The sequence below is a fragment of the Syngnathus typhle genome, linkage group LG1 (assembly GCF_033458585.1).
Source record: "Syngnathus typhle isolate RoL2023-S1 ecotype Sweden linkage group LG1, RoL_Styp_1.0, whole genome shotgun sequence".
In the NCBI taxonomy this organism is placed as follows: Eukaryota; Metazoa; Chordata; class Actinopteri; order Syngnathiformes; family Syngnathidae; genus Syngnathus; species Syngnathus typhle.
Genome location: NC_083738.1, coordinates 28,810,358 through 28,830,508, shown reverse-complemented (window position 1 = coordinate 28,830,508; position 20,151 = coordinate 28,810,358). Strand labels below are relative to the sequence as shown.

At 51.9% G+C, this 20,151-nt stretch overlaps 1 protein-coding gene across 6 annotated transcripts; it reads right to left on the bottom strand.

The window, feature by feature from the left end:
- Nucleotides 1-2,848: 2,848 nt before the first annotated feature.
- On the bottom strand, nt 2,849-19,940 carry LOC133153187 (NACHT, LRR and PYD domains-containing protein 3-like). Of its 6 annotated transcripts, none has more exons than XM_061277294.1 (12): nt 19,784-19,940; nt 18,757-19,027; nt 16,584-18,543; nt 16,340-16,510; nt 16,089-16,259; nt 4,856-5,023; nt 4,605-4,775; nt 4,350-4,520; nt 4,099-4,269; nt 3,848-4,018; nt 3,594-3,767; nt 2,849-3,314 (listed from the first exon to the last, which is right to left on the bottom strand). In XM_061277294.1, exons 2-12 carry the CDS (start codon nt 19,010-19,012, stop codon nt 3,305-3,307), a joined length of 3,594 nt encoding a protein of 1,197 aa, XP_061133278.1. In that variant the 5' UTR covers nt 19,013-19,027; nt 19,784-19,940; the 3' UTR covers nt 2,849-3,304. The 6 variants fall into 6 exon arrangements, with proteins under 6 accessions (XP_061133278.1, XP_061133287.1, XP_061133310.1 ...); XM_061277303.1 differs by lacking the exons at nt 16,089-16,259; nt 16,340-16,510; nt 16,584-18,543 and adding exons at nt 5,108-5,278; nt 5,345-5,515; nt 5,589-7,395; XM_061277326.1 differs by lacking the exons at nt 16,089-16,259; nt 16,340-16,510; nt 16,584-18,543; nt 18,757-19,027 and adding exons at nt 5,108-5,278; nt 5,345-5,515; nt 5,589-7,395; nt 7,593-7,851 and having other exon boundaries at nt 19,784-19,919.
- Nucleotides 19,941-20,151: the final 211 nt, after the last annotated feature.

Here is a 20,151-nt window from a genome sequence, read left to right as displayed (position 1 = left end):
TTATTGGTATCGATGCTAAAGGTAAACATCGATTTATATCGCCGTGTTTGACCTCGGACATTAGACGCGACTTTATTTTGAAATCCAGTTCATTGTTGCTTGCTTCCTCTTTCCGGCGTTGTTGTGTTGTAAGCAGAGCACGCACGTGAAAGGGGAGGGGACAACTAGTCCGCGGCTCCTGGGCTGGTACTATGGCTAGTGTCCAAAAAGACGAGGAAATTTGCTCCGCTTTAGGCTTCAAGTCATTCGTTTAGAAGCACTTTGGATTCCAAAGAAAAGATGGCTCAACGGACAAGACACGTGCAGTTTGTAAATCCTGCCATGCGCTGATCAAATATTCAGGGAGCACAAATCTCGCCGCACATTTAAAGAAAAAACACGACATCAAAGTTAAGTGTTAAAGTACCGTTTTTTTCCGTGTATAGTGCGCCCCCATGTATAGTACGCACCCCTAACAATGGCATGCTGATGCTGGAAAAAAGCTTGTACCCATGTATAATACGCACCCAATTTTTATGAATTTTTTTAAAAAAAATTTTTTAATTTTTTTTTTTTTTTTTTTTTTTTTAAGTCCCAAAGATCGTCACACACGCAGGGAGGCAATGGGTCCCATTTTTAAAGTCTTTGGTATGGTCTTAACTAGGCTGGATGTCATTTTTTTTGTTGGCGTTGATTTCTCCGACTGCCCCTAAACGCACCACCGCGCTCCGTGCGCACACGGCGGCTCTGTATGGGAGAGACGTTGAAGAGGAATAAAAACACCCTTGGAAACCAAAACTTGCCCCTCGTCGTGACTCGGAGCCGCAACAAATGTTTCGGATTTGTGTAGGGTACATTGTGACAGACGGCAAACTAGCAGGTGATCGAGCGAGCGTCTGATACAAGAGCATTGCGGTCGTATGGAGCGTGTTTGAAATGAACAGCAGAGACGAAAGGAACAAGGCAAAGTGTTGTGAAATTAAATATTACCTGTAATACGCATTTTGTTATTTGCTGATTGAAACTGCTAATTAAACTGTGAATTGAAACTAATAGGTGGAGAACTGAACTCTCGCTCTTTATATAGCTGACGTGTCTTGCGCAACCGTTCTGCGCATCTGTAATGGCGGCCTCCGTATGACGTCCCGTCCGCGATGGAGTTTAAAAAACAAACAATATTTGACAATAACACACCATCGAGGATTGCACCATCGCATCAAACGATGTGTCGTCAATTATGAATTTTACTAAGTGTGTTGGGCAGGATGGCTGAATGCGATGCGCGATTGACAACAAACAAGAAGAAAGGTGAGTTTTATTTCGGGGGAGATTTGTCATGTCTCGTCCCCAGTTTTGCTATGTGTCTAGGTTGCCATAGTTTCTGTTCGTGTCACCCCGCTCTTCCTGTGTCACCTCAATCGATGTAACGTGTTTTGTATTTAAGTCCTGTCTGCCCCTCGCTCACCGTTGGATCATTGCATGTGTTACTGTCATTCTGTTCCTGTCTTTGGTAATGTCACCTTGTCTTTTTGTTCCACGACTTTGTCGGTCAGTCCTGTTGTTGGTTTTGTTGTACCATGACTTTATTTAAAAAAAAAAATAAAAAAATAAAAAAAAATTAAAAAAAAAAAAAAAATTAAAAATTTTTTTCTTTGTACCCATGTATAATACGCACCCCAGATTTTAGGACAATAAATTAGTAAAATATTGCGCACTATACACGGAAAAAAACGGTAAGCAATTTGTATACTACAATACTCTTGTCATTTCCTAAATAAAGAGTTTGCAGTACCTTGTTGATTTTGCGTATGAATTGTTATAAATCAGGATATTGTTCTATATTTTTTTATTAAAAAAAAAAAAATCGATCGTAGAGCACTATATCGCGATATATCGTGATTGAATCGCAGCAGGCTTTAACATATCGGCAAATATCGTATCGAAGTTCTTTATATCGATATTATATCGTATCGTGACAAAACCCGCGATTTACACCCCTAATAATTACTTGATTCGTTTAATATCATTAATGATTATCTATTATGAAAGGACTGCCAGTAAGTGGTGGAAACAGGTCTCTTGATTTAGCAGCCAACGTTTCCAGCGGAAGCTCCATTTCATCATTTGACCTCGAATGTATCGAGTGTATATTTTGTGCCCAGCCAGGCTCTTGTTGCGTTTGCCATTTCTCCTCGGTTCACCTTTTGATTCATGGAGGAACAAAAGCAATCATGCCGCCCGCCTGATGATGACATGCCGGCCGCCGGACTGCGCCGCCCGCCTGATGATGACATGCCGGCCGCCGGACTGCGCCCCTCCCGAGTCATCAGTTGCGTTCTATTTGGGCATTATTTGGAAGAGGAACGTATTCGAATTCATATCAGTTGAGATCAGAAAAGGGGGGGGGGCAGGGGGAGAGCAATCATCCTATATTCAAGAGCCCATGTGGGGCAAATGGATGGATGGACGGATGTAGTGCTTGTGGGAATGAAATGTAAAGAGCATTGCATAAAAGCTTTTGGCCTATAGTAGGGACTAAAGCCCGGTGTACGCCAAAAGCGGCAGACACAGACACAGCTTCTTCCCCCAGGCTGTGGCGCTGATGAACTCGCGCCACTCACAGAGTCTCGGAGACATGACTGCGCAATGACATCCTGCTCTCTATGCTTTACCGTTGGATTATGTGTCCTCTCTGCATCCATTGCAGCCTGCTCATCCTGGAGGAGGGATCCTCCCTCCCATCTGTGCTCTCTTCTCAAGCGTCCTCTTTCTATCCCCCTAGTAGGAGTTTGGACTATTTCCTTGCCCTGTTTGAGAATAATTTCTGCACATATCGTCCCGAATGTTGTAGCAAAGATTGATTGATCTATTGATTGTTCATTCTACAACTTGTATTTATATTTCGTGGCGGTTTAGTCATCAAAATGCATTTAAAAACAAGTCAATTGAAGGCATGATGATTGCAATGATTATTGGCATCAACATTCACCATTGGTCGGCCAGCAGGTCAAATTATGCGAAGAAGTGGAGGGTCAAGGGTCAAGGCCCGCCCGCCACGAGTGTGGATGGCAGGAGAGTGTCAGGAGCACACGTCTGTGTTGGAGTTCACGTCTTATTTGTGAAATGAGGAAATATTTATGCCTTATCATCGGTCGGAGAATCAAGCAACTAACGTGGAGGACAGGCTTTGCCGTTTCCTTTTGGACAGCGGGCGTCCTCAGCCAAACGCTCCAGGGGAAACGCATCCTTCGCGAGCTTCTGCATGCATCCACATCCATCCATCCATTCGTGCTCAGAACTCTCCCCAAGGATCCAAGGGTGCCATCTATAGCCTCCTAGACAAAACATGAGAGAGATATAACCAAGCATTCAGCGTTTGAGGAAAAACACCAGGCATGCATTGAACACTTACTTCATTCAGGCAATATGGCCCAAAACATTTGTGATGTCAAAGTGCACCGAATGAAGTTGGTTTTAAAACATTTCTTTTGATTGACTTCATGTCTGCTTCTCTACTTTATTCAAGTCAGCAAATCTGGTTTTGGAACTAGGCGCGAGCAACTTTTTGGAAGCCATTTTCTTCAACGGCACCCTGGAAGATGTTTGGAACCTACCACTCGATCTTCAGACTGCAGCGAGGATCCATTTGGACCTCCTCCAAGACCCGCTTTCCTTTCTCTTTGATGTCATTGAACCACAGGTTCAGCTTTTGGAGGTGGGAGGGGTTGGACCGGAGAGCCTTGGCCAGTGAGACGCATCCTCGAGTGCTGATCTCGCACTCCATGAGCCTGAGAAGACAAGAGGGCGGCTGACACAAGCCCAAGGTTCTTGGGCCGGCTGGCCTTCTGCCGCTCAAGGAGAGCATTACCCGAGAACTTGCAAGGTGCACTGCGGCTTTGCCAGTCCGGTGGCGAGCGCCTCCAGCCCGTCGTTGTGCAAGACGTTGTTGCCGAGATCCAGCTCCCTCAGGCTGCCGGGCGAACTTAGAACGGAGGCCAGCGCCTCACAGCTTTTCTTGCTCAGCTTGCAATGCTGGAGCCTGAGAAGACAAGAGGGCGGCTGACACAGGCCCAAGGTTCTTGGGCCGGCTGGCCTTCTGCCGCTCGAGGGGAGCCTTACCCGAGAACTTGCAAGGTGCACTGCGGCTTTGCCAGTCCGGCGGCGAGCGCTTTGAGCCCGTCGTCGCGCAAGTCGTTTTCGCTGAGATCCAGCTCCCTCATTCTGCCGGGCGAGCTTAGAACGGAGGCCAGCGCCTCGCAGCTTTTCTTGCTCAGCTGGCACCACCGGAGCCTGAGAAGACAGGAGGGCGGCTGACACAAGCCCAAGGTTCTTGGGCCGGCTGGCCTTCTGCCACTCAAGGGAAGCCTTACCTGAGAACTTGCAAGGTGCACTGCGGCTTTGCCAGTCCGGCGGCGAGCGCCTCCAGCCCGTCGTCACACAAGTCGTTCTTGCTGAGATCCAGATTGCTCAGGCTGCCGGGCGAGCTTAGAACGGAGGCCAGCGCCTCGCAGCTTTTCTTGCTCAGCTTGCAATACTCGAGCCTGAGAAGACAAGAGGGCAGCCGGCTGACACAAGCCCAAGGTTCTTGGGCCGTCTGGGCTTCTGCCGCTCGAGGAGAGCCTTACCCGAGAATTTGCAAGGTGCACTGCGGCTTTGCCAGTCCGGTGGCGAGCGCCTCCAGCCCGTGGTCGTGCAAGTTGTTGAAGCTGAGATCCAGTTCCCTCAGGCTGCTGGGCGAGCTTAGAACGGAGGCCAGCGCCTCGCAGCTTTTCTTGCTCAGCTGGCACCACCGGAGCCTGAGAAGACAGGAGGGCGGCTGACACAAGCCCAAGGTTCTTGGGCAGGCTGGCCTTCTGCCGCTCGAGGGGAGCCTTACTTGAGAACTTCCAAGGTGCACTGCGGCTTTGCCAGTCCGGTGGCGAGCGCCTCCAGCCCGTCACACAAGTCGTTGTTGCTGAGATCCAGCTCCCTCAGGCTGCCGGGCGAGCTTAGAACGGAGGCCAGCGCCTCACAGCTTTTCTTGCTCAGCTTGCAGTCCTCGAGCCTGAGAAGACAAGAGGGCAGCCGGCTGACACAAGCCCAAGGTTCTTGGGCCGGCTGGCCTTCTGCCGCTCGAGGGGAGCCTTACTCGAGAACTTGCAAGGTGCACTGCGGCTTTGCCAGTCCGGCGGCGAGCGCCTCCAGCCCGTGGTCATGCAAGTTGTTCTCGCTGAGATCCAGATGGCTCACGGTGCGCGACGAGATTAGAACGGAGGCCAGCGCCTCGCAGCTTTTCTTGCTCAGCTTGCAGTCGATGAGCCTGAGAAGACAAGAGGGCGGCTGACACAGGCCCAAGGTTCTTGGGCCGGCTCGAGGAGAGCCTTACCTGAGAACTTGCAAGGTGCACTGCAGCTTTGCCAGTCCGGCGGCGAGCGCCTCCAGCCCGTCGTCCAACAAGTCGTTCTTGCTGAGATCCAGCTCCCTCAGGCTGCCGGGCGAGCTTAGAACGGAGGCCAGCGCCTCGCAGCTTTTCTTGCGCAGCTTGCAGCTCTGGAGCCTGAGAAGACAAGAGGGTTTGGGCTGCTGACATGTGCGTGGCCGGTTCAGCGTGCTGGCTCGACGGCACCTACACTGATTTTTGAGAAGCCTTGACCACCGGCAGCAGCATCAGGAGCCCCTTCTCGGACGGAGCGTATTTCCGGAGATCGAAGCAGCTCATGGCTTCGTCGGAAGCCCGCAAGAAGAAGAGCAGGGCCGACCACATGGCCGGAGGTAGGTCCTTGGTGGACAATTTCCCCCCTTTTAGGTATTGTTGGATCTGCTCCAGCAGGGACTCGTCCTTCAGCTCCTTCAGGCAGTAGAACAAGTTGATGTTCTCCTCGGGAGAATTCCGCTTGATCCGTCGCTTGATCAAGCGGACCGTTTCTGCCTTGCTGTGTCTGTAGTTCTTGGGAACCTTCAACAGCTCACCCAGGAGATCCTGGTTGCACTGCAAGGAGAGGCCCAGCAGGAAGCGGAGGAACAAGTCCAGGTTTCCCTCACTCTTGGAGGCTTTGCGGATGGCCGCCTCGTGGACCCGAGTGAGCTGCTTCCGCTTCCAAAGCAACAGGAGGCCTTTCCGCGTCCACCTGGAATTGTCCAGCACGTTTGTGTCGTCCTGGAACAAGCTCATCATCACGTGGAGAGCAGCCAGATATTCCTGGATGGTCAGGTGGATGAACTGGAACATCTTGCGTTGGTATTTCTTGAGCGGGGGTACCTCCTTGAAGACCACGGTGAAGACTCCCGAGTGTTTTGCGCCCTGCGGGTCATCCAAGCCGCTTTCCCGCAAGTCGCTCTCGTAGAAGATCTGTTGCTTTTTCATCAGCTGCTGAAAAGCCAGCTTGGCCAGCGCTGTGACGTACTCCGTGCTCTTCTGGCTGTCTCGCTCCTTGGACTTGTCCAGGTGATAGAGCAGGAACTCTGTGTACATCTCGGTCAGGGTTTCGGGCAGCTCCTTTCCGTTTTTCCGATGATCTCGGAGAACGGTGGCGGTGATCCAGCAGAAGATGGGCAAGTGGCACATGATCAAAATGGTGCGGGACTTCTGGATGTGCTTGATGACGTCCTCCTCGGCGGGGAACCTCTTCCTGAAGTAGTCCATCCTCTGGGAGTCGCTGAAGCCTTTCACCTCGGTTCTGGCGTCCACCAGGCGCGGCGGGATGTCGTGGGCCGCCTGGGGCCGCGTGGTGATCCAAACCCGGGCGCAGGGAAGCAGGTTCCCCTTGATGAGATGCGCCAGGAGCACCTCCACCGGGTACGCTCGGGTCACATCCAGGTCCACCTTGCGCTCGTCGTTCAGGTCCAGTTTGAGGCGGGACTCGTCCAGGCCGTCCAGCACAAACAAAATCTTGATCTCGCTGGACTGGTAGTGGCGGTTGGGCGACTCTTGCAGACTGACCAAGATCTGGTCCAGCATCTTGATGGCCTTGCTCTCCCAGACAAAGAGTCGGATGAGCTCCGCCAGCGAAAAGCTTTTCTTCTCCTCCAAGTTCAACTCGCGGAAGGCCAAGGGAAAGATGAAGTCTACGTCTGTGTTGGTTTCCCCGCTGGCCCAGTCCAGGACAAACTTGCGCACCAGGAAAGTCTTACCGATGCCCGCGAAGCCCACGGTGAGCATCGTGTGAAGGGGCTCCTGGCTTTGGAAGATGTCACACGGCTGGATGGACTCCTCCTCGGCCACGCCGCACATCTCCATCTGAAGGACCTCGTGCTGCTTGTTGGGGAGACCGGCGACGCCGCGGGTAATGTTGAGCTCGGTGTAGACGTTCTCCAGAGGCTCCTGCCGGCTGTTCCCTGGGTTGCCCTCGGGAACGTTGAGGTAGATCTTCCGCAGGTTCTCTTGCAGCTCCCGCTTGTATTTGCCGATCTGCTCGTCATCCACTGAGGAGATGCTACCTGAGGGCGCAGAAGGAGATCCCGTGCTGCAAAACCGTCTATAGGCCTGGCCGCAAGCGTGCCGCAGCTATGCCGCCGCCGCCGCCTTCACTCAAGGAGGCAAGTGAAGGAGGCCAGAGCTATTGCCATCATTTGTATCACCTGAGAGGTTGCAGGTAAGCTGCTTTCTGAAAGCCTCCCCCCTTCCCCCACCTTACCTGTGATTTGCGGCAGGTTGTTGCGCAGCTTCTGGGCCAGGTTGTAGTTGTTGATCTTCTCCAGAATCTCGATGGTCTTCTCCCCCGCGTTCTTCCCGTGCCTGTTCATCAGCTGTGTGGCGATGTCAGTCCGGTCTGCGTTTTCTTTGACGCTCTCGGGCAGGTCCATATGAAACTTGAACTTCTTGAAGTCCTCCTGCCCCAGGTCTTCCAGCGTTTCCAACAGCAGGTCCTTGATTTCCATCGTTCCCGCATGAACCTGAACGCAAAGGGATCACTTGAAGCAGTCCGAAAATAGCATTGAGCTGACAAGACCACGCTCCCCCAGCCAGCAGCCGAAGCGCAGCGCAGATCCCGCCCTCCCAAGATCTCGTGGACGAGCTGAGGGCACGCACCGCGCTCTTTCAAAAACGGATCTTGCGTTTGATGAATTGGAAAGAGTCTTTGCGGTGCAATTATCCTCAGCCGGTTCGTTCGCAAAGGAGACAGGCGTTCTTCTGTTTACTGGGAGCTTAGCTTCCTTTTACATCACAGCCATACCGTCGAACTGGTAGAACTGGTGAGACCAACGAAACTGTTTGGTCCGGGATTTTGTTGGACTGCCTCAACCATAATTCATGTACATTCCATTCCATTTCACTTTGCTACTGGGCTGGCCAGTCTACTGCGAGTGTTTACAAACAATGCCGAAACCAAAACGCTCACGGAAGAGTTGGTTACAAAATTCCCGTGCTTTGGCCAGGGTCGCAAGGAAGTATGTGAGTTAATAAATAAATATCCATCCATCCATTTTCTATACTGCTTGTCCCCACGGGGGTCGCGGGCGTGCTGGAGCCCAGCAGTCATCGGGCAGCAGGCGGGGGAATAAGTAAGTAAGCAAGTAAATAAATAAATAAATGTGAATGAATGAATAAATAAATAAAGTGTAAATCAATAAATAAACGGCCAAAAACTCACAAATGTCAGTGCACATTAGTTTTTGTCATTGTACACGTTTTGTTCGGCCGATAAATGCTACTGCTATCCAGGCACCATGTCATTTGTGTCATCGTACACTAATGAAGAAAAAACAGGTCTATGTCGTCACCCTAGTAGGTTTACAAAACATACACATCAAATACAAAAGTCAACCATCCATCCATCCATACGTACCACTTTGGCCTGCGAGTGATCAAACGAGGGGCTACTTTACTTGAACGACTTTCTATCCCGCTGATTGATATCCCATAGCGATTCTTCAGGGCGTGCCCCCGAAGTTAGACTTACTTTTGCTTTTGTCTTGCAACTTCATATAATTAATTACCAGAAGGGCCGGTTTTTTGCTATGTGTAATATGGCTGCAATCCGCGTGGGGGCGCATGAGCGCTCTCAAGAAAACAAAACGAAATGGCCAGTTTTCTAGCTCAGTCAGTTCCATCTCAAATGTCAAATCGTGTTGACGTACGTTAGGGGAAAGATGTGGCAAGGCACATACAGACACGCTCAGTGACGAGCTGCTTTGGAATCGTCAAGCCATGTTGCAAGGCCTCAAGTCGACCGCTAAGTGACGCTAGCAGACAAGTAAGGGGGGCGGTTGCCGTGGCGCAGCGCTGCGCCATTCACACCCTCGGAAGGGTGGGTGCTAGAAGGGAAAAGCTGCATGAATCAAGTCATAGGGGGAAAACTCGGAGGGAGCAAGCAAAAACGTCACACCCGGATCTTGGAAAGATCAATATCGATATATGCTTACGTTTAGCATCGATGCCAACAAATCGTAGAGCATTATATCGATTAATCGATGTGTATCGATGAATCGTTACACCCCTAGTGTAGCGTGTCTCCTGGGGTCAACACGGGCAGTAGCTTTGCACGCTGGTCGTAGTGTTGCTTTTGTCGGGACTGCAAGTCCTGTATTCTTTTGAGAATATGCTGTGGGGCTGACTGTTTCAGCACAGCACTGGAACACGGAAGGACTCTAGCCATCAACATTTGTGCAGGTGACAGGTGCAGTCCTGTCACCGGTGTGTTTCTCAGCGACAGCGACACTAGATGTGGGTCAGTGCCGGTCTGCACTGCTTTCTTCAGCGTGTGTTTTACTTACTGTCTTTATGGCCTGCTCTGCCATTCCATTGGAAGAGGGAAAACCTGGGCTGGAGTGTGTGAGCTTGAACTCCCATGAAGCTCCAAATGACTGCATCTTATAGCTGGCGAATGGGACATGATCACTCACTACCTCCTTAGGAATCCCATGTCTGGCAAAGACAGACTTCATCTTCTGAATCACCGTGCGAGCTGTTTTATCAGTCAGGTTGAGCACTTCTGGATATTTTGTCAGGTAATCCACCAACAACAGGTACGACTTTTGTTTTTCAAGATGGCGCCGCCTGCATACGCAGCGACCTCTCTCTGTCCCGCCCGAACGGTGTTTTGTTTGTCTAATGAGTGTTTGTCCGGCAGTTTTATGTGTTCGTCTCGTCGTACTGAGTCGTGCTACAGTTACGGCAGGCAGGTTCTGCTCGACATCAGCCAAAGCGAGTTTTGTCGAGTTCTGGACTTTGATGCGGGGACATTAAAGGAGCTCGGAGTGCTACGTCCTGAAGCGTCGCCGGGCTCGTCTGCTATTCCTTCCCCGGTTGGGAAGCGTCGAAAGCGGTGTGCGAGGAGGCTGACGAGGGGCAAGCGCGGAGGCGTCCGGGCCAGGCTGGCGGGCAACCCTGCTCGCCCGGCCGTGCCTTCCATTCTTCTGGCGAATGTTCGATCGCTGGACAACAAAATGGATTACATTCGCTTGCTGAGATCTACAAACCGGACAGTGCGGGACTGCTGTGTGCTCGTGTTCACTGAGACTTGGTTGACCGTCAACATTCCGGACTCTGCTGTACATCTGGAGGGGCTAGCGTGCTGTCGCGCGGACCGGGCCATTGTACAAGGGGGAAAATCTCGTGGCGGTGGAATTTGCGTCTACATCCGTGACGAATGGTGCCGGGACTCTGTAGTGCTATGCAAGCACTGCTCGCCACTGGCGGAGTTTGTGATCATTAAGTGCCGTCCTTTTTACCTGCCAAGGGAATTTACCGCGATTCTGCTAGTCGCGGTTTACATCCCGCCCTCCAACATCGAAGGCGACAGGATCGCGGCTCTTAGTGAACTGTACCAGGCTGTCAGTGAACAACAGACAGCGCACCCTGACGGTTTCACCATCTTCGCTGGGGATTTTAATCTTGCCAACCTGAAGTCTGTTTTTCCGAGGCTTCACCAGCATGTTAATTTCAACATCCCGTGTCGAGTGCTGAAGGACTGCGCTGGCGAGCTGACTGATGTCTTCACAGACATCTTTAACACTTCCCTGCAGCAGGCCATCGTCCCGTCGTGTTTCAAAGCTGCCACCATCGTACCTGTGCCGAAGAAACCCGCTCCGTCCTGCTTCAATGACTACCGCCCCGTGGCACTTAAGCCCATCATCATGAAGTGCTTTGAGCGGTTTGTCATGGAGCACATCCGATCCGTTCTCCCCCCCACCATTGACCCCTTCCAGTTTGCGTACCGAGCCAAACGGTCCTCTGAGGATGCCATCTGCTCTGCCCTCCACTCGGCCCTCACCCACCTGGAGAGAAGGGACTCGTATGTGAGATTGCTGTTTGTGGACTTCAGTTCTGCCTTCAACACCATTGTGCCACAACGCCTCATCAGCAAACTTGACACGCTGGGCCTCAGTACCTACCTCTGCAACTGGCTACTGGACCTCCTCTGTCAGAGGCCACAGGTAGTACGTGTTGGCGACAAAATCTCCGCAAGCAGCATCACGCTGAGCACGGGGGACCCCCAAGGCTGCGTGCTCAGTCCGCTGCTCTTCACCCTCCTGACGCATGACTGCACTGCAACCTACAGCGACAACCGCATAGTGACGTTTGCTGACGACACGACTCTGGTGGGTCTCATCACCAAGGGAGACGAGACTCAATCCAGGCTGGAGGTTGACCTTCTGACCACGTGGTGCAGGGACAACAACCTCCTGCTGAACAAGACCAAGGAGATTGTTGTGGACTTCCGGAAGGGTCACACCCAACACCTGCCGCTGACCATCGACGGTGCTGTGGTGGAGAGAGTGAGCAGCGCCAAGTTCCTGGGGGTGCACATCAGTGAGGATATCTCCTGGTCCACCAACACCGAATCACTGAAAGAAAGCCCAGCACCGCCTGTACTTCCTGCGGAAACTCAGGCGAGCGAGCGCCCCTTCGGCCGTCATGACTACATTTTACTGCGGCACCATTGAGAGCGTCCTCTCCAGCTGTATTGCTGTTTGGGGTGGCGGCTGCACTGACTACAACTTGAAGGCCCTGCAGCGCATAGTGAACACGGCTGGTAAGATTGCTGGTGCTTCGCTCCCCTCCTTGAAGGACACTTCCCATCTCACCCGCAAGGCGACCATGATTGTGAGTGATGCGAGTCACCCCGCTCACTCTTTGTTTGAGCTTCTGCCCTCTGGGAAGAGGTACAGAAGCCTGCGCTCCCTCCCGCACCACCAGACTCTCAAACAGCTTCATACTCCAGGCTGTCAGGATCCTGAACTCGCTTCCCCGTTCTGCGTAGCGTCCTGTACTTTTACTGTCTGTAGCTATCCCACACCAAAGTCGGGCCTGACGGGGGACCATTTGGATCGTTCTTGCATGAGTGGAACATATCCCCGTATCCACCGTGTCCAGAAAAGATCTGCGATGTACTGTGTTTGCCGCTGTTAGGGTGGTGATCACTCTAACTTATTTTGCAAGGACCACACTGGAGACAAGTTAGTCGTTTTAGGCACCTGCAGGCGGAGAGTTCACTCGTTGCTGTGCTCACAGCAATGGTCGAATGAAGTCTGACTCAGGCCTCGTCAGGCGCTTATTTATTGAGAGAAACAGAGTGGGGTTGAAAGTGGGGGTTGAAAGTGGGAACACACAGGATAAGGTGAAGATCAAAGCATAGCAGGGGACCTTTTACGACGTTCTGTAAACAAAGCAACTTTGATTGCTTCCTCTGCAGCTAGTCAATAAGTTGAAAAGATCTTAGCACTTTGGTAAACTAATTTTGTCTAGACAGGACAACCTAGTTAAATTATTACAGCTTACATTCCAACATAATCATACGATGAAGATATTCTGCAAACCCTAACAGCCGCCATCGCCTTCGGGCATACAAGTCTTCCTGTTTGAATGTTCCTGGTGGAAGCACGGGCTGGACCTTTAGCTGCAGTAGGTGATTAGGCGTCAGTGGTTCCGAGTCATTAGGGTCACTGGAAACGGTTGTCAAAGGACGGCTGTTCAGGATGGATTCAACCTGGCACATCACTGTTACTAAACCTTCATCATCCAAAGACTGCTGGTTTGTGATGGAGGATAATATCCTTTTCACCATTCTTATTATGCCCTGCCAGATGCCTCCATGGTGCGCACCGGCTGGAGGGTTGAACAAAGATCAAATTAGTTCCATTGTCCGACCTTAATTGTTTCACTTGGCCTCTTCTGGCTATGAAGCGCCTAAAGGCATTCACACAAGCAAGAGTCTGTATCCATTGAGTGTGCTACTTCCAAATGGACTGCTCTAGTAGTCAGGCAAGTAAATAGCACGCCATAACGTTTTGCCATGCCACGCCCTCTCCTCACCTCAGGGAGGTCAGGAGTCAAAGGATCAATTGGCAGATCGGCCATCTTTTGTTAGCTTGCACGTGCAAAGTTCCGCCTGCAGGGGACACAATTGTTCACAATCTCCCTCGCAAGAGAATTTGCGCAAGGAATCCGATATTTTTGCCTTAAACTTGCCAAGATGTGATTTCTGCCACAATGGCCAAGTCGCTGATCAATGTGTTGAAGCAGAAGCTGTGAAACGTGATGCCTTTTAGGCAAGGTAGCTGGATGTTTGGGTAGCTCTGGCATAGCCATCCTGCTCAGGCGACCACCAACCCTCAATAAGCCATGGTCAAGGACTGGGTCCAGTCTGAAGATGGAGCTTTTCCAGTTGACATTCCTTCCGTTGTGCAAGCATGCCATCTCCTGTGGAAATCCTTGATTTTGGCACGTCTTCCCTCTTTGAGTCTGTTTGCGATTGCTCCAGAAGAAAACCAATTCGAGTCCTTAAATCCTCCAACAGTCTCTTATCTTTTCCAGGCTTGGGTATCAAAGTAATTACTCCTTGCTTCATTGTTGTTATGAATTGTTTTCTATCAATACAATCCCGTAAAGCTTCAAATCGTAATCGATGAATGGATATTATTTCATGTTCTAATGAGAACATATGCACTTATATGGTTCAATATACACTTACTGATACACAAACAATGTATGTATGTATGTATGTATGTATGTTAAAAAAAACAAGCGGATTATCACATATCGCAGACGCTCTTAGAACCAATTATCCGGGGTAAAAGAGGGATTACTGTATCTCACTTCTATTGGCCGTTGCCGCAAACAAGGTAAAAACCGACGTATCGGTCGATACCCGATACCGATCCGATATTATGGTTGACTTAACAAGCTACATAACTCTACATGTGGAACAGAAAAGACCAAAGGCAATGGCATCAGGCAGACTACACAGTTCTTTGCTCTAAATTAGGGGTGTCCAAACTAACGGTCCAGTTTTTATTGGCCCGCAGCAAATTCTGAAAACATAATTGAATATGGCCCGCACAAGAAGCTTGAGCTCAGCTTCTCAGTTTCCACACCAGATGGAGCCCGCCACACAAAGCGTTTGACGTCCCATTAACACCCCCCCGGAAGAGAAGCGAACACGCAGCGTTTGACATCCGATTAGCCGACCGCGCCCCCCACCCCCACCCCATTCGGGAGAGAAGCGAACGCGCAGCCTTTGACGTCCCATTAGCAACCCGAAGAGAAGCGAACGCGCAGGGTTTGACGTCCGCTTAGCAACCCGGGGAAGAGAAGCGAACGTTCGCTCCATGTTTGCGTTTGTTTAGAAAACTCTCGTGGTATGCGGCACACGTGCTGCTGACGTATGACGTAGCCCGCGTCCTAATAGATTAAGGAAAGTATCGGCTCACAGATCGGCTGCATTTTCCGATACCCGATCCATCTATTTTGTTGATATCGGGGCCGATATCCGATCCAGATATCGGATCGGTGCATCTCTAGGTTTAGTCATCAAAATGCATTCAAAAACAAGTCAATTGGAGGCATGATGATTGCAATGATTATTTATTATCGAGTGTGGATGGCAGGAGAGTGTCAGGAGCACACGTCTGTGTTGAAGTTCACGTCTTATTTGTGAAATGTGGAAATATTTATGCCTTATCATCGCTCGGAGAATCAAGCAACTAACGTGAAGGACAGGCTTTGCCGTTTCCTTTTGGACAGCAGGCGTCCTCAGCCAAACGCTTCAGGGGAAACATACCCTTCACAAGATTCTGCATGCATCCACATTCATCCCTCCATCCATTCGTCCTCAGAACTCTCATCAAATATCGAAGCCATCAATGACATCCTAGACAAAACATGAGAGATATAACCAAGCATTCAGCGTTTGAGGAAAAACACCAGGCATGAACACTTACTTCATTCAGGCAATATGGCCCAAAACATTTGTGATGTCAAAGTACACATCATGAAGTTAGTTTTAAAACATTTCCTTTGATTGATTTCATGTCTGCTTCTCTACTTTATTCAATCTGATGTCAGCAAATCTGGTTTTGGAGCTCGGCACCAGCGACTTTTTGGAAGCCATTTTCTTCAACGGCACCCTGGAAGATGTTTGGAACCTACCACTCGATCTTCAGACTGCAGCGAGAATCCATTTGGACCTCCTCCAAGGCCCGCTTTCCTTCCTCTCCAATGTCATTGCTCCTCAGGTCCAGCTGTTGGAGGTGGGAAGGGTTGGACCGGAGAGCCTTGGCCAGTGAGACGCATCCTCGTGTGCCGATACTGCACTCCTTCAGCCTGAGAAGACATGAGGACGGCTGACACAAGCCCAAGGTTCTCGTGCCGGCTGGCCTTCTGCCGCTCGAGGAGAGCCTTACTTGAGAACTTGCAAGGTGCACTGCGGCTTTGCCAGTCCGGCAGCGAGCGCCTCCAGCCCGTCGTCGTGCAAGTCGTTCGAGCCGAGATTCACCTCCCTCAGGCTGCTGGGCGAGCTTAGAACGGAGGCCAGCGCCTCGCAGCTTTTCTTGCTCAGCTTGCACAACCGGAGCCTGAGAAGACAAGAGGGCGGCCGGCTGACACAAGCCCAAAGTTCTTGGGCCGGCTGGCCTTCTGCCGCTCTAGGGGAGCCTTACTCGATAACTTGCATGGTGCACTGCGGCTTTGCCAGTCCGGTGGCGAGCGCCTCCAGCCCGTCGTCACCCAAGTCGTTGATGCTGAGATCCAGATGGCTCAGGGCCCGGGACGAGCTTAGAACGGAGGCCAGCGCCTCGCAGCTTTTCTTGCTCAGATTGCACCACCGGAGCCTGAGAAGACAAAAGGGCGGCTCACACAAGCCCAAGGTTCTCGGGCCGGGTGGCCTTCTGCCGCTCGAGGAGAGCCTTACTTGAGAACTTGCAAGGTGCACTGCGGCTTTGCCAGTCCGGCGGCGAGCGCCTCCAGCCCGTCGTCGTACAAGTAGTTGACGCTGAGATCCAGCTCCCTCAGGCTGCCGGGCGAGCTTAGAACGGAGGCCAGCGCCTCGCAGCTTTTCTCGCTCAGCTTGCAGTTCATGAGCCTGAGAAGACAAGAGGGCGGCTGACACAAGCCCAAGGTTCTTGGGCCGGCTGGCCTTCTGCCGCTCTAGGGGAGCCTTACTCGAGAACTTGCAAGGTGCACTGCGGCTTTGCCAGTCCACCGGCGAGCGCCTCCAGCCCGTGGTCGTGCAAGTCGTTCTTGCTGAGATCCAAATGGCTCACGGTGCGGGACGAGATTAGAACGGAGGCCAGCGCCTCGCAGCTTTTCTTGCTCAGCTTGCATTCCCTGAGCCTGAGAAGACAAGAGGGTTTGGGCTGCTGACATGTGCGCGGCCGGTTCAGCGTGCTGGCTCGACGGCACCTACACTGATTTTTGAGAAGCCTTGACCACCGGCAGCAGCATCAGGAGCCCCTTCTCGGACGGAGTGTATTTCCGGAGATCGAAGCAGCTCATGGCTTCGTCGGAAGCCCGCAAGAAGAAGACCAGGGCCGACCACATGGCCGGAGGTAGGTCCTTTCTGGACAATTTCCCCCCTTTTAGGTATTGTTGGATCTGCTCCAGCAGGGACTTGTCCTTCAGCTCGTTCAGGCAGTAGAACAAGTTGATGTTCTCCTCAGGAGAGTTCTTATCTATCTGTTGCTTGATCAAGCGGACCGTTTCTGCCTTGCTGTGTCTGTAGTTCTTGGGAACCTTCAACAGCTCACCCAGGAGATCCTGGTTGCACTGCAAGGAGAGGCCCAGCAGGAAGCGGAGGAACAAGTCCAGGTTTCCCTCACTCTTGGAGGCTTTGCGGATGGCCGCCTCGTGTACCCGAGTGAGCGGCTTCCGCTTCCAAAACAACAGAAGGCCTTTCCGCGTCCACCTGGAATCGTCCAGCACGTTCTTGTTGTCCTGGAACAGGCTCGTCATCACGTAGAGAGCGGCCAGATATTCCTGCACGGTCAGGTGGATGAACTGGAACATCTTGCGTTGGTATTTCTTGAGCGGGGGCACCTCCTTGAAGACCACGGTGAAGACTCCCGAGTGTTTTGCGCCCTGCAGGTAATTCAAGCCGCTTTTCCGCAAGTCGCTCTCGTAGAAGATCTGTTGCTTTTTCATCAGCTGCTGAAAAGCCAGCTTGGCCAGCGCTTTGACGTACTCCGTGCTCTTCTGGCTGTCTCGCTCCTTGGACTTGTCCAGGTGATAGAGCAGGAACTCTGTGTACATCTCGGTCAGGCTTTCGGGCAGCTCCTTTCCGTGTTTCCGATGATCTCGGAGAACGATGGCGGTGATCCAGCAGAAGATGGGCAAGTGGCACATGATCAAAATGGTGCGGGACTTCTGGATGTGCTTGATGAGGTCGTCCTCGCCGGGGAACCTCTTCCTGAAGTAGTCCAGCCTCTGGGAGTCGCTGAAGCCTTTCACCTCGGTTCTGCCGTCCACCAGGCGCGGCGGGATGTCGTGGGCCGCCTGGGGCCGCGTGGTGATCCAAACCCGGGCGCAGGGAAGCAGGTTCCCCTTGATGAGATGCGCCAGGAGCACCTCCACGGGGTAGGCTCGGGTCACATCCAGGCGCTTCTTGCGCTCGTCGCTCAGGTCCAGTTTGAGGCGGGACTCGTCCAGGCCGTCCAGCACAAACAGAATTTTGATCTTGCTGGACTGGTAGTGGCGGTTGACCGACTCTTGCAGACTGACCAAGATGTGGTCCAGCATCTCGATGGCCTGGCTCTCCCAGACAAAGAGTCGGATGAGCTCCGCCAGCGAAAAGCTATTGTCCTCCTCCAAGTTCAACTCGCGGAAGGCAAAGGGAAAAATGAAGTCCACGTCTGTGTTGGTTTCCCCGCTGGCCCAGTCCAGGACAAACTTGCGCACCAGGAAAGTCTTCCCGATGCCCGCGAAGCCCACGGTGAGCATCGTGCGAAGGGGCTCCTGGCTTTGGAAGATGTCGCACGGCTGGATGGACTCCTCCTCGGCCACGCCGCACATCTCCATCTGAAGGACCTCGTGATGCTTGTCGGGGAGACCGGCGACGCCGCGGGTAATGTTGAGCTCGGTGTAGACGTTCTCTAGAGGCTTCTGCTGGCCGTACTCCGTGTTGCCCTCGGGAACGTGGAGGTAGCTCTTCCGCAGGTTCTCTTGCAGCTCCCGCTTGAATTTGCCAATCTGCTCGTTATCCACCGAGGAGATGCTACCGATCTGCTCGTTATCCATCATCATCGATTGGACTGGGTTCTCGATATGGCTTTCTTCCACCGGGAACGGTCCATGGCCATCTCGTGGTTGATGCCGAGTGCCTTCATGTCGGCTGCCACGGTCATCTGCCTGGTCATCCACTGAGGAGATACCTGAGGGCGCAGAAGGAGATCCCATGTGGCAAAAACGTCTTTAGGCCTGGCCGCAAGCGTGCCGCAGCCATGCCGCCGCCGCCGCTTCCCCTCAAGGAGGCGAGTGAAGGAGGCCAGAGTTATTGCCATCATTTTTATCACCTGAGAGTTTTCAGGTAAGCTGCTTTCTGAAAGCCTCCCCCCCTCCCCCACCAGAAGCCTCATTCACCTTACCTGTGATTTGCGGCAGGTCGTTGCGCAGCTTCTGGGCCAGGTTGTAGTTGTTGATCTTCTCCAGAATCTTGATGGTCTCCGCCACAGCGTTCTGGCCGTGCGTGTTGGTCAGCTGTTCGGCGATGTCAATCCGATCTGCGTTTTCTTTTTTGCTCTTGGGCAGGTCCATATAATACTTGAACTTCTTGAAGTCCTCCTGCTCCAGGTCTTCCAGCGTTTTCAACAGCAGGTCCTCGATTTTCATATCCAGAGCCATCGTTCCCGCATGAACCTGAACGCAAAGGGATCACTTGAAGCAGTCCGAAAATAGCGTTGAGCTCCCCCAGCCAGCCGTCCTCCCGTGCGAGTCCATCAGCCGCAGTCGCCCTCCCAAGATCTCGTGGACGAGCTGAGGGCACGCACCGCGCTCTTTCAAAAATGTTTCTTGCGTTTGATCAATTGGAAAGAGTCTTTGCGGTGTAATTATCCTAAGCCGGTTCGTTCGCAAAGGAGACAAGAGTTCTTATGTTTACTGGGAGCTTAGCTTCCTTTTACATCACAGCCATACCGTCGAGCTGGTAGAACTGGTGAGACAAACGAAACTGTTTGTTCCGGGATTTTGTTGGACTGCCTCAACCATAATTCATGTACATTCCATTCCATTTCACTTTGCTACGAAGTAGACTGGGCTGGCCAATCTACTGCGAGTGTTCACAAACAATGCCGAAACCAAAATGCACGCTCACGGAAGAGTTGGATACAAAATTCCCGTTCTTTGGCCAGGGTCGCAAGGAACTATGTGAGTGAATAAATGAATATCCATCCATCCATTTTCTATACTGCTTGTCCCCACGGGGGTCGTTGGGCTTGGGCGGACCGTGCTGGAGCCCAGCAGTCATCGGGCAGCAGGCGGGAGAATAAGTAAGTAAGTAAGTAAGTAAGTAAGTAAGTAAGTAAGTAAAAACAGGTCTATCTCGTCACCCTAGTAGGTTTACAAAACATACACATCAAATACAAAAGTCAACCATCCATCCATCGAGATACGTACCACTTTGGCCTGCGAGTGATCAAACGAGGGGCTACTTTACTTGAACGACTTTCTATCACGTTGATTGATATCCCATAGCGATTCTTCAGGGCGTGCCCTCAAAGTTAGACTTACTTTTGCTTTTGTCTTGCAACTTCATATAATTAATTACCAGAAGGGCCGGTTTTTTGCTATGTGTAATATGGCTGCAATCCGCGTGGGGGCGCATGAGCGCTCTCAAGAAAACAAAACGAAATGGCCAGTTTTCTAGCTCAGTCAGTTCCATCTCAAATGTCAAATCGTGTTGACGTACGTTAGGGGAAAGATGCGGCAAGGCACATCCAGACACGCTCAGTGACGAGCTGCCGTGGAATCGTCAAGCCACATTG

Bases quoted from the DNA above. Each gene is read 5' to 3' on its own strand.
- LOC133153187 (XM_061277294.1), bottom strand. From the start codon at position 19,012: ATGGCTCTGGATATGAAAATCGAGGACCTGCTGTTGAAAACGCTGGAA. The intron at 16,260-16,339 runs GTAAGGCTCCCC...TTGTCTTCTCAG, and splicing joins TGCACCTTGCAAGTTCTCGA to GCTCATGAACTGCAAGCTGA. The intron at 3,768-3,847 runs GTAATGCTCTCC...TTGTCTTCTCAG, and splicing joins TGCACCTTGCAAGTTCTCGG to GCTCATGGAGTGCGAGATCA.